This window comes from Passer montanus, unplaced genomic scaffold (genome assembly GCF_014805655.1).
Source record: "Passer montanus isolate IOZ18808 unplaced genomic scaffold, ASM1480565v1 scaffold3, whole genome shotgun sequence".
Taxonomy (NCBI): domain Eukaryota; kingdom Metazoa; phylum Chordata; class Aves; order Passeriformes; family Passeridae; genus Passer; species Passer montanus.
Window position 1 is genome coordinate 14,908,392 of NW_024367707.1, and position 18,734 is coordinate 14,927,125.

Here is an 18,734-nt window from a genome sequence, read left to right on the forward strand (position 1 = left end):
TCAATACAGACCCATCTCAAGCCCTCCTCAGTATCTGCACACATTTACTGAGGAATGAGAATGCTGTAGTTTTGCATGCTTATCCTACAACCACTCTTTATTATCAGGCAAACATTAAGGTAAAAGTAAATCTTGTCCCAGTTTGTTGGGTTCCTTAATACTACTAATTTGTTCATCTATAGTGAAGCAAGTGAACCCTGCATATTGTCAGGGTAGTGTCATTAATCTTTCTAAGTTGAAAGCTGTATTCCTTAAAAACACACCAATTAATAGCTGTATCTTATATCTGAAGGAAAGTTCAGGGCAGCAGTGTTCTCAGTGTGATGGAGAATGTTGGGTCCTGTTGTTTAGCTGTTTTCTCAAGTCATTGCTGATTCCTGCTGGCAAGGATTAAACATTCAGTGGGTAACAAGGTCATCAGTTCTCTCAGATACTAATTGAATGAATGTTGCTTAGTCAAACACCTGAAAAGCAATCTAAGCCTATACTTTGCTATGCCTGGAAACACATTTCCAGCTATTTTCCTTAATGTTTCTGCTATACATTCAAAGTACATTAATTTCACTCTTTTTTTTTTTTTCTGTCAAATAATAGAATTTATTGGGAAATGTTCAGTCAAGGAGGAACTTCTGCAGAAATCTCATAGCTACTTCGCATAAAATAATTAAAATTATTTAAATTTCTGTGGTAACTTGAAATCCAAGACATTCATAGCTCAGTGTCTAGTCAGACCTTTATAAATAATAAGAATTAACTAGAAAATCATATTAAACCATATTTCTCTTCAGAATAAAATAGTTTTATTGAATGCTGAGAGGAAATAGATTTGATTTTCTTTTTTGTCCACAATCTATCATAGTTAATAATTCGAATTCTTTCTCTATCATGCTTCATTAAAATTCTTCCTGAATTGCATCATCTCCATATTCTCTTGGGATTAGTTTCATCTTCCAAAGGTATCTGATATGTATAGGAATTAGATTGATAAAATCATCAAGACCAAAAAGAATATGCAAATAGGCAAATTGCTGATTTTCCTTACTGCAGTTGGGTTAATATTTATTGAGGTAATATTGCATTACCCCAGCCAGTGTAATTAAAAATGAGTTTTCATTGATTCTTGTTTTGGTCCTTGTTACTGGAAACTTACCATATGAAAATTCTGTCAGCCTTATTAAGACAAATTTAATTTTTTTTTTTTTCCTGTATCTGTTGAAAAACTCTTGTGGGTTTCTTGTTTGTTTGGAGGCGGCAGGGGAAGCAGGAAGAGAAATATGGCTCTAAATCAAAAATATTCAGAGGAAGCTGGATAGCTCTGTCATCTTTTTTTACTCCGACTTTCTTCAAATCTCTTCTTTTAAGTGCACCCTCTTTTTTTGTGTCAAAATGTAATGGAAATGTCAGGCTGTGTTCATAAAAAAAGTAGGTTGTTTTTTATCCTTAGCAGTGTTTGTTGGTGTCTTCCTTTGTGGAAAAAAATAAGAGCAGAAACTTCTTAGTCTAGCTCATAACTGTTTAAATCAGTAGAGTTGGTTAAGGATACTCTGGCAGGATTTTAGCAAGGTCATTAAAGCATTGCAGGACCAGAAGGCCATTTTTTCTTGTAAACACCCATGTAAACTGTAAAGATATGGGAGACCTCACACATACATGTCTGCATCAAACACACAGCTATAGTTCTCCACAGACAGATAGCCATAAACCTGCATCTTGGCTTTTGTCAATAATGCTAACTTTACCAAACACTTCATAGTAATTATCAGTGTTTTTAACAGTAAGAAAGTATTCCACCTTATGTCAGTGACTCCCACCCCTTATCTGTTCTAAAGAAACTAGAGTGCTTTATGGCTTGTGTTAGATACGCAGAGATCTGAAGACAGCAAACAAAAGAGAATAAATATGTACAGAGACAGAAAAACTCTACAGACATCACAGAGAGGAAAAAATCTAAGCAATAGAATAGGCAAACAGCTAAATTGGAGGGTCTTAAAGAGGATTTTGAGCATCAGTGTCACTGTATTTCACTGAATCACAGAATGGCTAAGGTTGAAAAGGGGGTCTAAGATAATCTAGTCCAACTGCCTATGCTCAAGCAGGATCAGCTAGAGCTGGTAATATTTGATTAATCTTTCCTATTGCCCAGGTAATTTGGGGATTACCAGTCTCTAGGCCATCATGACTCATTCAGCCATCCACATCATCAGTCTGTACCAAGTACTGTAGCTTCCATCACGGTATTGCTCAGAGTTTGTTTGCTCTCATCTAGCAAATGTTCTTAATCTCTGGACCAAAAAAAAAAAAAAAAAAAAAAAGCAATAAAAGTTACAGCAGGCATTAACTTGGACAGGAGAGCTAGCATTGGCTCTTTTCAGTAGCTAAACAAAAGCCAAAAGCCTTAGGTTCTCCCAAATGCAGAAACAGTCAGAAAAGTTGAAAATATTTTTTCATTAAAAAAGGGAGGAGTGAGAGCCAAAACTTCAAAGGAACCACATAAATAAAAGCGCATTTGTTACTCTCTCTGTCAAAAATACAGAAGGCTGACACTCTGTGTGGTAGTTGAGATCTTCTCAGGGACCTGGAGGATGCAAGACCTATAAATCTTGGGTACAGATGTTCCACCATTAATTAGTGTTTTGGAAAGGAGGAGAAGCTTCCCATTCATCTCTTGCTTCCTTTCACCGTTGCCTGTAATAGATATGGTAAAGCAAGAGGCATCTTTAGCAGAAGTTTGGGGCCATGGCTGACTTGTGAACTGTGCCATTCTGACCATTTCACCAGCAGCAATTCAACTTCCCCTGTCAATAAATACAGCCTCTCCCATGAGAGTAATGGAAGCATCTCTGCAAGTACATTAAAAGTTCACAAAGACAGCACATCACTGCACATCACTGATTCCTTTGACACAGCTAATCCTGTAAGCAGACTGTGTTTTAGCCAAGAAAGCACTAATTTAACAAAGCTTAGAGACACTCTAGAATCAGAATCTGAAATACTGAGGATACTTTCCTCAAGCTGAAGCCTGAAACCAGTCGCCAGTGATGGGACCCAGATGAGTAGTTGTGACAAATTATTTAGCAATCTCTCTGGTGTTCTCATAGAACAGATAAGCTCCCTCTATTGTTTCTCCTGGTCTGGAAGGCTTCTCTTTTCCTCTACATTACCTGCATTTGCTACCAGTTAGAGAGCAACCTAAATTTTCTCCGAGACCTCTCAAACTAAAGGCATGTCCTTCAAGTAAAAGCAACTTGCTATTACAATTTAGCAGTGCCTTCCCTCCCTCAGTATCTGTAGGATGAAAAGGAGTAAAGGATCCTTGTCTCTAAACTGGAGAATCAGGGATTTGACAGGTGGACCACTTCTTGCACAAGGAATTGGCTGGATGGACACACATAGAGACGCAGTCAATGGCTCAATGTCCGAGTGGAAAGCATTGACAAGTGATGTTCCTCAGGGGTTGGTCTTGGGATCAGGACTGTTCAACATCTTTGTCAGCTTTATGGGGGACTAAGTGCACCCTCATCAAGTTTCCTGATGACACCAAGCTGTGTGGAGTGGTCAGTATGCTGGAGGGGAGGGATGCCATCCAGTGTGAAAGGCCCATGAAGTTCAACAGAGCCAAGTACAGGTGCTGCATCTGGGCTGGAGTAGCCCAGTCAATACAGGCTGGGAGATACCAGACTGAGTGCAGCCCTGAGGATGACTTGGGGGTGTTGGTGGGCAAGAAGCTCAACATGGCTCCACACTGCATCCTTACAGCCCAGAAAGCCAACACCTGCTGTGCTGGATCGAAACCAGGTGATGTCACCAGCAGGTTGAGGAAGGTAATTTCCCCCCTGCAATCCGCTCTGGTGAGATCCAGGCTGTAGTGCTGTGTCCAGCTCTGGGGCCCCCAACATAAGAAAGACATGGACCTGTTGGAGCAAGTCCAGAGGAGGGCTGCAAAGAAAATCAGAGGGCCAGAACACCTCTCCTATGAGAACAAGCTGAGACCTGGGGCTGTTAAGCCTGGAGAAGAGGCTCCAGGAAGACCTTTTAGCAGTCTTCCAGTATCTAAAGGATGCTTACAAAAATGCTGGAGAGGGACTTTTCACAAGGGCGTGTGGTATTTGTTTTAAACTGAAAGAGGGCAAATGTAAATTAGATATTAGGAAGAAATTCTTTATTGTCAGGGTGGTGAGACAGTAGAACAGCTTAACCAGAGAGATGGTAGATGTTCCACCCCTGGAATTGTTCAAGGTTACATTGGATGGGACTTTGTGCAGTCTGATGTAGTAGAAGGTATTTTTGCCCTTGGTAACAGGGTTGGAACAAGATGATTTGTAAGGTCTCTTCTAGTCCAAACCCTTCTATGATTTTATGATCAAACAAAATGGTTTGCTCTGATTATTATCCTTATCCTTTGCAGAAGAATCTACATAGCCCATACTGCCTACAATAAATGGTTAAAAAATTCCCAGTAGCTTTTGAAATCAGCATTTGAAATTATAAATAGGCTTTCTCCTTGAACAGCTGTGGAACTGTCTGCTGCTGATGTTCTCCAGAACATCCTTTCCCATGAATGATGAGATTTTGAAATCTGCAAAAGATGTGTGGGCACTCTTGGCCCCCATTAATGCTACCTCAAACTGAGTCTACCAGAAAAACTAGATATTTTGTAATGGATCTGGATAATCTTCTTGTTCAAGTTTGTATTACGCCCTTAATCATCTCCAAGACTGTTATCACAAGTTACATTCATTTTTTTCCAGGTAGATGATACAGAACTATTTCCTTTATGATTCAAAGGAAAATATTTTTACTCTCCTGCCTGGTTTCAAAGAAAAAAAAAAAAAGAATTCACAGAATCACAGAGAGTTCTCCAAGTAATTGGTTTCTGTAATACTTTCTCCAAATAATTTAGCTTCCCTAGATGATCATTCAGCTTGATCTAGTACTGCCAACTTGTAAAAACTTATTGTGAATCTGTGCAGGGAACATAATGTATGGTATAAAAGACAACTGCTGATAATTTTCTGTATTTCTATTCACTAACTGAAGATTTCTCATAGATTACAGGTTATTTAGACTATTTGTTGATTCTGGAGACAAACCCAACATGAAGGCAGACCCAGCTTAACAACCATCAAAGTGGTTGCATTGGAATATTTGTGAGGTTAACAACCAACATACACTGGAAGGCATAAGGGTTGATTTAGCTTCAGTGTAAGCTGACTCAACAGCAGGCTTCAACAGAGTCCCAGTTAATGAAATTTCTGGACCATTTGCATTGATACATCAAGGTTGGGAAATCATGTAGAGGAAACAACTGTACAAACTCCGTTCGGATGATATCATAGCACCCCACTGCTCTTGAGGCTCATCCGTCTAGAAGGGTTAGGAGAAAAAAAATGTCTCTGATTCTGTATCGACAATGATTCTTCATATGCTGCACACATCTGCCTTAAAGCCCAACGTTCTTCCTGGTGGTTCAGAGCCAATCATCTGGCCTTGTCAGGAACTCAGAGACTGTCCTAAGCTGTAAATTCCCATGACCGGAGCGCGAAGGTCTGTACTGAGTTTCTTGTACATGCTGCTAGAACATGTGTTCTGGGCTCCCATGTGGAGAGGGTATCCCAGTACACAAATTACTAAAAAGTCACAGCCTCTGTAAGAGAATTAAATTCTTTCTGTAGTTAAAACAGCCAGTAGTAACTTTTATTTGCATGATCAAGTCAGTTTTGATAGCTGTTCCCACCACAAAAATAGTTACACTTTTGTTTAAACAGAAGAACACTGAATGGAAAAATTGGCATATGATAGGCTGAACTCCTGCAGGGGTTTTAATTTTCACATACTCTTAAACTCATGGAGCCTAATGAGCTTAACATTTTGGCCAGTTGCACAATTTGGAAATTTCAACAGTGAATGGGTTTTGGACCAAAAGAAAAATGTTCTCACAAATATGAAAAGTGAACAGATGTTACTATTGGTGCTTCCAACGCCTACTGACAGAAAACATCTGTGTTGAACTTCCTGAATTTTAGGATCTTGAGAACACTCCCACACACCACTGAAAGCCATTTGAAAGCAACTGGGCTGACAGATTGGCTCTTGTGTCTATGACTGAATGTTCTAACTCAAGCAGGTGCTGGTTGTTGTCTTGCCTTGAGAAAGCCCAGTTAGCCAAGCAGCAGTCTTACAGCTATCCAACCAACTGTGTTATCCAAGTTTTTGGCAATATGCACGAGGTATGCTTTTAAAAAGCCCCAGAAAGCAGCTGACCTTAATATTATGATGGTAATAAAATGAATAGAATGAATGAAAAGAACTTTAAAAAAATAATTTTGATGCAGATACTAGCAGAGTAGGAAGATTGCACTGCATTCTATGGTGCCCTGGAAATTTTTTGGCTTTTTTGATCCTGTAGAAACCCATGTTGAATGAACAGAATTTTGTTCAATAAATATACTCATTGTAGTAAAAACTAAAAAGTCTGCTTCGTTACATGAGTATGATACAGCAGATGTCACAGGGTAACTGGGAGTTCCTTGCTTCCTCCTGCTCCTTGTCCACACCCATCAGTGTGATAATTGTCTGGTTATAAGAGCATATTTGGCAAGGTGATTTTCCTCTCTGGTGAGTTTTTGGTTGGCTATCAAACTAACCTTCTCCAATTAATTACATAGTAATGAACATTTGACAAGTATAAATCAATGTCATTTTAGTGTTCTGTAAAACATCATTAGCTCATTCAAGTTCATTCAAGTTCATTCAAAGTTGACATCTCCAAATTTAACTTTAGTTACCTCTTTCTCAAAAACAGAATTTAGCTGGTAGTCAAAGGGACAGTATTTACATGTCACTGACGTAGGTTTTTTTCTGATTTTATGGTTGTCTTAGCTTGGTAGTCTCAGTTTAACCAACATAAAGTGAGTAGCTCTGTTAACTGCACTTCCACTCTCAGGCTAACATAGAATAAATGTATATGCATTTGAGCACAGACCATTAGCATCTGATTACTCTTTAATGCTGAAATACTTCTAATGTCCAAGAAAATTCTACTGTTTTGTACTACCAGTAGCAGCATTTCTGCCATGTATTGTCTGCCTGGTTAAGTAAATGTATTGCATTTATATCAGCTCCCTTTTCATGCAGCACAATTTTTATTTCAGGCTTAATTCTAACTGTTAAAACCACTGTTTCATGACTTGATCTTTGGGCTGTTGCCTTCTTGCACAGTTTAGAAAGCAATGATGTGAGGTCAGCTTTTGAGGTAGAAATCTGGGCTCCTTTTGTAGACACTTAAGAAAAATGGTTACATTCAGGTGCATTTGTTTGACTTAGTTTGAATATCTGCGTTAGGATATCTTGCCATGAGATATCACCTGCACCCAATGGGATCTTTTGATGACTACACTGCATGTAGATAAATGTCTACATCTGTTCTATAAATACAATACTTCAAAAATTTCAAGTCATTTCCTTTCAAGTCATTCCAAGTCTTCTCACATAATTCAGTAGAGGATGCTTACTAGAGAGATACATTTGCTAATATATGTTTAATTCTGATGCTAAATTTCCCAGTTTGTCTGTTTAGCCATACTTCAGCAGAGATTCTGCTTTGTACTTTCAGAGAGACCCCCTTACTCAGTCTGCAAAAAAAAGCGCTTTTTGTCTCTGCCCAATGCTTTTTTCCCACATCTTGTCCACCACCCTCTTCTTCTTTCCTCTATGCAATGACCTTTTGAAGGTTTAGTATGGAAATCCTCGTGTGGTTTTGTCTAGACTTGCCCTTTCTTATGCTTTGAGAGATCATTGCTGTGGTCCCAGTATTGTTCTTGCTACAGAAGCACAGCACAGCACAGAAAGCATTTCTGACATTTACTCCTGCGTATTTTGTGACATGAAGAAACTATTAACTGGTTCTTTTGAGTTCTTGACCTACATTCCAGCATATATTTACTTTTGCACATGTTTTATCTTCTTGGGTGACATAGCAGCTTTCTGGAAGATCACAAATTAGATCAAACCGTGGGAACAGAAAACAGTACAAAATTATTTCATTACTGAGTACAGAAAAGGGATGTGGCTTCTGGTAAACGGAATGCTTTCATAGTTCTTTTTTTTATGAAGATTTAATGTGTATTCCTTCCTTAATGAAAAAAAAAAAATCACCCTTCTACAAGCTGAATAATCACTGTTCTGGAATTAATGTTAATGTCATTTGGTCACCACTGTCCTGAGAGAAAATGTCGTATGTCCAGACAATGAAGTTAAAAGAACAGCAGATTGTTACCATGCCACTAGGCTGAACTAGCCTCATTTTTTAGTTATTTTTAACAAATGTTATAATTTTTTTGTTTACTTTTGTTATAAATAAAATAGATTGTTAACAAACGAGAAGGAAAGTCTTTTCTGAGAATAAGAGCTGGAATGTGAAACTCAGCTAAATAACCTCCTCTAAAGTAGCAAAACAGAGAAAAAAAAGTAGAAATAAGCATTAGTTATGGACCTTTTTGTTAAAGCCTGCCAACACTTTCAGTGCTACTCTGTGTTTAAGAATTTAATATTCTTATATTTATAAGGCACAAGAGAGAAGTTTGTTTGATTTGCTTATCAATATTCTAGTTAGACAGCAGAAGTCCCATCTCCTCCTGGTGCCGTGGTACACTGGTAACCATGTGTTACCAAATGTTGTTACCAAAATGTCCAAAATATCAGAATAAGACTCCTTTTTTGGTATCAGTGTGGTGGCAGAAATTAATGCCAGCCCTACACTAAAAACACAAATTCAGAAGATAAATTTGAGAATTTTCAAGCCTGTGACAATAAACATAAACATAGCAATACAATGGAGGAGTAAGGTAATAAGTTTTTCTCATTTCTCTTAGAAGACCAAGTGTGCCTACTACACATACAATACAGGTTGAGTGACAGAGCACCTTCAGTTCGAGCAGCTATGCTGCTCAGTTGCATGATGCATTTAATCCCATTTCATTTGCACTTCCCCAGCCATCTCACTTACAGACATTTTGGCAGAAACCTTCTGCTTTTGTTGCCTCAGACCTCGCTCAAGGACAGTTTGACCCTATCTGAACTCTTTATCAGATTTCCTGAAGGTTGTACCATGCTCTGGAATTCTGCACCTGCAGTGGTGGGGGCTGCGTGCAGCAGCAATGGCTGGTGCCATCTAGTGAGGAGCTCCTGAATGCTCACTGCACACTGTTGCAAGGCTTCTGTCTGGTAGGATGTAGTCATTACTACAGTCCTGAAGACACAGAAATAAAGTAACGTGCTAATATGTTTAACAACCAAGGCTGCACAAACTTCAGGGTTTTTTTCTCTCAGATGATCTTTGTCTCCAGTGGCTAGCATTGGTTGTGTTTTGTCCTGTGTATTTGTATTTCCTACCCTTCTGTGCATGGTTTGATCTATTCTTCCTAGGCGGAATTACAAAAGTGTTTAAGTCTTGCTTAAACAAAACTCTTGAGTTGCTGAGGTGGATGTAACCATTCAAACTACATCATCAATGCACAACACAATGATGGAAGGTACATAAATGTTCCACTTTCCTCTGTGTCATGGTAGGTGTTGTACTCATCAGTGTCTGAAGATCCCTGGGGTCTGTCTGTACTGGGCAGCCCAGTGACACCAGGGGCAGCTGCTGAGTCAAACCATGCCATGGCAGCAGGTGCTCCATGTGGTCTGCTTTTCTCTGCCTCAGCCCAAAGTGCTGCAACCCCATAGGTGAAGTATTTCTGACAAAGTATGTGCTTCATGGAGCTGAACCCCAAACCTTTCCCCTACATATTCCCCTCTACTACATTTAATCCATAAACTCCTAGATAACCTCCTGGATTTATGCTCCAGCAGAAATGCCATGTGATATGCCCATCCTAGTCTGACTCTGTGTGCCACAGCAGGTTATTGAGGTTCTTCCTTGTAATTTATATTTTTGGGGGTAGCGGGAGCACTAAGATCATACATTTTTTATCTGGAGTCAGTGATTGTTTCAGGGCAGTACACCTATTGAAACCACCTGAAAGAATCACAAATTCCCTACATTTACACCCAGTTTTCCACATTTTGCCAGCATTACCTTAAAAAACTTTTCTGTTTCTTTCTTGTGTGCCTGGAGGAATGTCTTTTCCTGGGTTAGCACTTTTAATCAGCTCAAAAGTTGCTCATTCTCCTTATAAATTATTTTGTTCCCTGTTGAGTTGCTGTCTGTTCCACTTGCTGGTCTCACTGAGTAGGAGTGCACTGAGGTCCTTGCTGTCACGTCCTTTCCCCATCTGTTCTTACAGAGACCGTTCCAGACCAAGAGCTCTTACAAAAAATCCCAGCTCCAGCTTGCCTGTCATGGTCAGATCACCCTTCCCGCAGGAAATGAACTTGTCCTTTCACCAGTGACCTTTTTAAAATGTCAGGGAATTAACCTCCTTTCTTTTTGTCCACTGTTAAAGGAAATGATGGCCTACAAGGCTCGTTTCCATGTGGGGAATACTGAATCATCACATTCCATGTACCAGAAGCAATTGCAAAATGGTTATCTGTAATGAAACATGGAGAAATGGACTCAGTAGCTGGGAAACTCTGTAGAAACTCTGATTCTCCCTCCTCTTTATTGCAAATCAACAGTTTTCTCCTATCTTTGTATCTCCACCCTGGTAGGTGGTTTTCTCAGCAATTCATGATTCCTGTGTTTTAAAACCTTTGGAAGCAGGTACTGTCATTTCTTGCATCTCTCTTTGTGTAGCACATCAAACATTTGGTTGCTCTCAAAACTAGCACACTCTCCTCTGTCAATTTTGTTTCCACACTGTAAATTTAACAGTAATTAGAAGGAAGAAAGTATTGCAACATGGCATCTCTTTCATCTGACCGATGGTAAAAGAACTAGAAATTAAAGTTCAAGCTGCAAAACATGAACATTGAGTACAAATTTAAAAGGCTGATCAGGGTCTTCTTACATCCACTTATACTTAATTGCAAAATGGAGTTATTGAATTCAGTCACAACCTTGGCAGCATTTTCTTTCATGCATGTCACTGGACAAGTGACAGTGTATGTATAACCTGGCAAATATTTTCTGGGGAGATTTCCTTCAGGCTTTGTAATTTCCATCCTTTCTCCTCTCTGTAAATAGTTTTTGCACAATATCGAGGCTGGCCACAAGAATTTTGTGAGACCTCTTCCAGTCAGCTGAAGTTGCAGGAAGAGCAAAGCAAGGACTGCCTATTTAGGTGTATATCCTGGCATTGGGAGCTTTGTAATTCAACTAAAGGGTTGTGGAAGCATAAAAACAATGAAAGAACTTCTTGTTAATCTTCAAGACAGTCCATCAGCCCACTTTTTCCTTTTCTTTTTATGTGTTCTCTCAGAGGTGCTGGCCATGGAATTCCACACACACTTCAGTGAGCCTCTTAGCACTGGCCTATAAGTCCTGTGGTGGGTGAAATTGGGTAATGGTGCCATGCTCTGGACTAGGGAGGAGGTCCAGTTCACCCTAGTGAAATGGGAAGGGCATTGCATGTACAAGAGAAAGAACTTAATGAGTTTTCTGAAATATGACATGGATGATATGTTCCCCTAGGCTTGCTTCTTTTGTTTTTTTCTTAAACCTGGAAATTTTAAGTCAAGCACAATTTTACAGCTTTAGAGAATTCTCTAGAATTCTGACCCTCCAGGAGCACAGACAGAGTAGTACCATGCATGCCATGTGTCACACAGGGGTATTTGGGGCTAAGAATTGAGTCATGCTTTGTTTGACTGAACCTTTCAAACTGATTGTCTTTGCTTAAATCTCCTTAGTGACCTTTGCCAAAGAGAGAATGTTCTTAGGTCACTTGCTAATGAAAAGGAGACATACTTGTTCAACAAAAGATCTAAGATAAAGAAAGCAGAGTTAAAGCTGACATGTCTGAATTACTGAAGGTTAACAAAGTTAATTCAGTTAACAAGCCAAGGTACTAATTGGCTGAAGAATTACACAAACATTGTCATGATATTAAGTATTTCCCTAGATCTGACTCTAGCCTTGTGTTAAACTAGTCCCATGAGGATCTATTCTCTTCTGCTCATATGAAATAACCCATATCCCTCAACAAACAAATGACCAGATAACTACCAGGAAGGCATGGGGAAGGGATGCTGATGCCCAGTTCTCTTCCTTGTTTTCCATTCCTTGTTTATTTCTTCCTCCACACCAGACAGGAAAATGGGACTGGAAGTGGGAGAGTGGTATCTGGTGGAGTTAGAGAGGTAACCATGTTCCATGGAATACCACCTTTGAACTGCACAGCTCTGCATGGACCCCATAGAAAGACAAGCACAGATTTGAAATCCTGAATATAACCAGCCTTTTATCAAAAACTGCAATGAAAATTTTTACATGTGTTCTACCGCCAGACAGCTGCCCTCTAAAGGAGGGTTGATGGGTACTAAAGAGACCTTATCTCAGGAGGATGAGTGGTTTTTGGAATTTAGATTGTCTATTCTGGCTTTCAGGTACTCCAAAAATGAAGTGTCATTTTCAGTGCTCAGAACCCATGTGTTCCTTTCTTTGCAGAAGCAACTGAAACATTTATTTTCAGAAATTAAATGCAACTGGAGCCAACTCAAATCTCTACAAATGATTGTTAATAATTTTTCAGTGTTCTTTGCAGATGTAATGGATATGTTTCCATCACTTTTGAACCTTTCTAAAGGGTTCTTTCTAGATTTGAGTGCATGAGGAATAACAAATGTTAAGCATTGAATAATATTTTAAGGCTTTATAGTAAAATTGAAGTATTTTTGATTGATATTTGCATGAGAATTGCAATGAGAATACTTCTCTACCAAAGGAACCCCAACGAAAAAAAGATCACTCACTCTATTTTTTTGATTAATGAAATTTGTATTTCCCTAAAAAGGCAATTCTGTGGTGCATGCTCATATGTATTTTATCAATTCCTGTATACATAAATTTTGAGCCATAGTAGATAAGAAAAGTGGAGAAAATGTTGTATAAGAAAGATTTTATTTTTCCCGATCTTGGAACTCACAATGAAAAATTCTGGTTCAGATTTAAGTCATTACTCTAGTGCTTTTAATCAGCATCCTTCCACTTGAGTCAGGCAACTCAGGAAATATGTCTACTGGGATCTGCACCTCCACAGAATAAATTTTAGAGATTCACTGCATTTTGAAAAAAACTAAAAACTACTGCTGATGGGGGTAGATGCATTTGTACCAGCCAGTGGTGCCTGGCATAAGGAAATGAGCAGCTGCTTTTTCAGATGCATATGCCTCCTGCCAACATGAGGTCTTTTATGTTTTAGATGTATTCATGTAATCTTTGTTTCTTCTCAGTTTGTTAATCTGAAAAGACATTGGCCTCTTAGCACCTAATAATCCACACGAGCAGGCTTGGTTTAAAAGTAGGGATGTTGTATAAAGTCAGGTTTGGTTGCAAGCAGAGGGAATTCTCTTTCACCCTGACAGCTCAAGCACTTAAATTCATGTTGTCCTTTGGCACTGCTCCTAAACCATCAGTCTTGTCAAATCAGTCCTAACAGTAGAGCAAAAGATCCATACTGTACAAGTATAAATCATGCTGTACATATTGGCTGATTCCTAGTCTTCTTTCAAAATTAAAGACTTGCACTCAGTTCTGTACTTTGTTTGGCTGTGTCAGCTTCTCAAAATGGACTCACATGATGTGATACAATAAGATTTAAAGTATAAAACCTACCCCAAGTGTTGTGACAACCATTTTGCATGGAAGCAGTGTGGAAAATTGATTTGTTTTTGAAGCTAGAAGTAAGCTGTGTTTCAGTCACAGCAGTGGTTTAGAGTATGTGGTATGAAAACAACTATAGCAGAGATAAATGTTTGTTTTAGATAGTTGTTGACTATGAAATTTTTAAAGTGGATCACAAATGGGCCTATGAAACTAAAATAAATTTTGCCTAATATCAGTAAGGCATTGTTCAGTGTCTTTGGTACAACTTCCTGATCCAAAGAAATTAGGTTATCTTCAGGTTTCTTTTTTTCAAATCCCCACTCTGCCCTCTTTCCACCTCAATGGCATTAAATGAAGTTGAACTCTTGAGCAGGAAATGCATTCACCTTCTAGCTCTTTCTTTGAAGGCATGGGCAAGACTGTAAGTATTTTATACTAACAGAAAATAGTATTTTTGAATAAACTTTTTGGTATGAATAAATATGTGTTTGTTCATGGTTTGTTGTAGTTCTTCTCCTTTGTGAGATACTGGTGCTGTTCCAGCCTGGTCTGTGAAAAATTGCATTTTAAAAACAACTTTCATTAGATTTGACTTAATTTGAATGTCTTGGTAAATGGTGCTTTGCCCTTTTTAAAACATATTTCTCCAGAAAAGATTGCAGCAATGTACTATTAATGTCATTAGTGCAGTGAGTACACGCAAAACATGTGTGCCTTCAGTAATGCTACGTCTGGAACAATATTCAAATACTTCAGTTCACAGATCTCAGACATACTGTCACAATCCATTACTTAAACCTCCATTGTGTCATTTCAAAATTGTTTTTTCCCCTTTTGAGCCTTGTGATGTTGGCAGCCAACGGGGATTATTTTTAAACAATGGTTGAAGTGGCGTGAAGAGCCAAACCAGTGCTGGAAGGGAGAATGACCAGGGAGCCCTGTGTGCAACTCCTCAACCTCTGTGAATCCATGCATGTCCCATCACTTTCAGGATCCACTGCTGAATAGAAATATTGTCACTAAAGAGGCAGAAATTCCTGCCATTAAATATCAGACGCCACTTGCAATAAATATGGCCAATAAGCAAATTTCACAGTTAATCATATTTTACTTGTTTGGAGTGTCATATGTTATGTTGTAGGGGAATTGCTCTTGAGAAACCTCATTCCAAAGAAAACAGTTTTTTCATAGAGTGGCCATGAATACTTAAGTAGTGAATATTGATTTGAATGCTAATATCCATGTGTTGATTTTGTGACCACATGTGCCATATAGTCACTGCTGCAGGAGTTTCTCTGTGTGGTGTTTCAGATGACTTTTATCAAAGAGCCTGGCCTACTGGGATGGAAAGAAATTCTGTGTTTATTTTTTCTTTGAGAGATTGACTTCGTTGCAGGAGTGATAACTTATCCAGCTTCATGCATCAGAACTGTTCCTATATAAATGCCGTTTTATTGTTTTTATCAGGGCCAGCCAGGACTCCTTGGATCACAGGGATTCACTGGACCACCAGGATTGATGGGGATCCCAGGAGTGCAAGGTCCCAAAGGTCACAAAGGTGAAAGAGGACACCCAGGAATAACTGGACCCAAAGGAGAAGTGGTAACTTTTGAATATCAAATGTTTTAACTAATAAGCAAAATGCTAGCAGAACATAATTTTAATTGTGCTGTTTCACTCTAGGGACAAAGAGGAGTCACTGGATTCCCCGGGGCAGATGGCATTCCTGTGAGTAGTGGGTTACTTCATCTTTAAGAAATCACCAAATGCAAATATTGCAGGCTAGCTTAAAGCCTTTGTACTTTAATTAAGATGTCTGGGTTAAATTCTGTGTCAGCCACATACACACTTTTCAGCTAAGGACATATGCTGAATAAGTGGAACTGCAGATACACAACAAAAGAGCAGAATCCGTGCTCCCTCTCATTTCCTCAGATAATTAAGGTCCATTTGCTTTGTCGTATGGAGAAATCCCCTTATAAAAGGGGCAGAAAAGGACAGAAATTTCCTGTGTCTCTGGAGGTTACCCAGCTAAGTATGTTCTTTTGTAGGAAAGACCTGTGACATAAGCGCTTCACAACTCTTAAGCTTGTGAATGAAGGACACGAGTTGGTCATTCCTAATTATTTCTGATTTGCAAAGCTTGTATAATGACCAGTAATATTAAGAATACTAACTGTGGTTAATTTGCTTTATAGCTCATATGGCATGCTTGACATTGTCTTAAAAATCTTACTGAGCACTAAACAATGTAAAACTTTGAACAAATGGACCAGGTCTATGAAACTGAAACACTCAAAGAGGAAAACTGGGTAAAGTTCACAGCACAGTATTTTCCCAGCCTACACTTCTTTACATCTTGTGTCATAAAATAACAAAGAAATCTGAGTCACTGGAATCCCTGGACAGAGTTCCCAGGCTTGGGTTTCCTTTGTAGTGCTCCCTGACATCGGGGCCCCGCTTTGCAGCCCACGCATCCATATCCACTCTACTTTCACCCTCTTTTGTTTCCAGAAGAGCTTCCTATCAAGTTTCAGGGATTTCTCTCTCACAATCTTCCTTGTCTCCCTCTTTCTTACTCTTTAAGGAAAAAAAGAAGACCATATTTGCCATTTCTATTAACACTCCTGAGCCGAGGATCTTGTTCATCTCACTGCATCATGCTGAGTTTTTTTCTAAGCACTGACACATCCTGGGAAGCAGAGTAAATTGCTCCCCTGTGAAGCCCAGTGTTGCTATAGCTGGACTGCTTCTCTTACCTGGACATGTTTTTTTTTTCAGCCCTGCCTCTCTGACCTCTGCACATTGCATTGTGAGGGATAAATACCTTCAGACAGAACTTGAACCTGCATTTTCATTGTGTACTCTCTTCAGACACCCTTACATTTTCCAGCCACTTTTTCACTGACCATGGGAAGGCAGGTAGATAGACACCTGAACAAACCACAGTGGCACAGTGCTAAGACATGGGGCTGGAAGCCAAGAGACAATGGTGGCAAGACTGAGTCTCTTCTGGGATGAGGAGTGCAGGATTTGGTGGAGCTGAGTAAGGACTTGGATATTCTTCTATTTTTTCTAAGCAATGGAGCAAAAGCAAAGAGAAAACTCTTGCTATAGGTAAAGGAGAAGGGAGAAATGTTTTGTTAGTTTTTGGGTTTTTTTGACTGAGCCTGCTGGAACAAAGAGCTGCTCAAGGGAAGATTTGCTTCTCAGTGCAAACCAGAAGCAACAGCAGATAAGGTGAATGTAGGAACAGCAATGAAAATACAGTTTGAGACAGGAGTAACTTTTCAGAGGCTCTGTGTCAAGGTCTTGGAGTGCCCCCAGCTTGCTACCTATGAGCCCTGCTGTTTTCTTCCATATTCACAGCCTCATCATGACACTCAATCTAGCTCCAACAGCATCTTTGACTTTTTTCCTGGCTTGGAAGCTGTTCAAACTCAGTGAGGAACATTTCTTCCCACTCCTCCAGTGTGAAGCACTGAAATGCTTAACAATCCCAGTTCTTGGTGGACCCCTGCACAGCACCTCATCTGGCTTAGCTCTCTGCATAACAGAGCCTGCATTGAACATAGCTTTCTTACCCTTTCTGAGAGGTCCTTCACTACTCGTTTTTTCATGCTGTCTGGGGCATCTGGTTCAAGCTGCAGCTATATTAAAAAAAAGGCACTGTCTGTTTCTGTCTTTGAAAATCCTAGTTTCCCATGGATCCAAGCCTTGGGCTTAATGTGAGAATGTCTAAATACTTCATGACTACAGGAAAAGGAAAACTAGAAACAGATGGATAGATAAACACTTTTTTTTTTCCTCAACAGGGTCATCCAGGCCAGCCAGGACCAAGGGGGAAACCAGGCCATGATGGCTGTAATGGGACAGCAGGTGACCCTGGTGACCCGGGAACTCCTGGATTCTCTGGTTTCCCTGGTAGCATTGTAAGTAGCTGGCAGTAAGTGAGTATCTGAAGATAAGAACATTGCTGGAGTGAATTTTCTTCACACGTGGGTTGGGTTAATTGGATCTCTTGATGAAGGGAATGTGGGGCTTTTAGGCCCAGCAGAGCATTGGTGCACACTCAACATGGACACACTGCACTGTGTTCAGTCAATGCATTGAGCCAGGGCCACAGGGTCTGCTCAGAGCTATACCCATCACACAGGTCTTGCAGAGAGATTGCTGTAGGAAAACCTGTACACTTTAATCAACAGCAATAAAATAATATTAAACTCAAAATTGCTGATGAAAGTATTCTTTTCTTCCCTACCCCATGGCCATAGTATTGGCTTTTCATGGTGAGATACACAGAATCATGCTGATGTGAGCAATGGGTCTCCTGGATTTACATGGGCACATGTCAGTCCTGGGAAGTACAGCATCAGTTGCTAGCTAGGAGGTGCTACCCCATAATACCACTCCCTGAAAATGGGGGGTTTCTCCCCAAAATTTAGAAATTCATTCTTTTACATACTGTGAGGGTTTACATGTTTTTTTTTTCTAAACCACAAACTTCCAAAGCTGGGCATAGTCTCTACGTCTAAACTGCAGTATGTTAATGTACACTTAAAAAAACACCAAGAAATATTTTTCATTTCACTCTTAGCTGTTTACATGTTAACATGGATGGTGTGAGAGCTCACGTTTTGGTTTTTTTGGTCACCTCCAGGGAGTCCAAGGGCCCAAGGGCCAGAAGGGGGAGCCGTACATCGTAGCGCCGGAGATCATCAGGCAACACAGGGTACGTCTGGGACTCCCAGCAGTTATTCTTGCCCACTACAGTTTTTCAGACACACAATGGAGAGTAAATTTTTCTTATGCTCTGATGGGCACATCCCAAGAGGCCCACTTTGATTTAGTGTAGGCTTTGAAAGGCAGCTTCTGCTTTCTCTGGTTTCAGCACAAAAGGGATCTGCTGACATTGTTTGTGTGTATTTTGTGCCAGCAGTAAGTGCCAAAATAGGTATTTCTCTTGACATGTTTGTAAGTTGCCTGTATTTTTGATGGAAACTTATTTTCCTTTTAGAAAATCTTC

General features: G+C 39.6%; 1 protein-coding gene across 2 annotated transcripts in view; it reads left to right on the top strand.

The window, feature by feature from the left end:
* The window catches only part of COL4A2 (collagen type IV alpha 2 chain), a 141,010-nt gene that overhangs the window by 74,325 nt on the left and 47,951 nt on the right, over positions 1-18,734 (top strand). For both annotated transcript variants that reach the window (XM_039714218.1, XM_039714217.1), the window contains exons 5-8: positions 15,176-15,310; positions 15,392-15,436; positions 17,524-17,640; positions 18,369-18,440. In XM_039714218.1, coding sequence (XP_039570152.1) covers positions 15,176-15,310; positions 15,392-15,436; positions 17,524-17,640; positions 18,369-18,440 — 369 coding nt within the window. The remainder of the gene's footprint in view (positions 1-15,175; positions 15,311-15,391; positions 15,437-17,523; positions 17,641-18,368; positions 18,441-18,734) is intronic.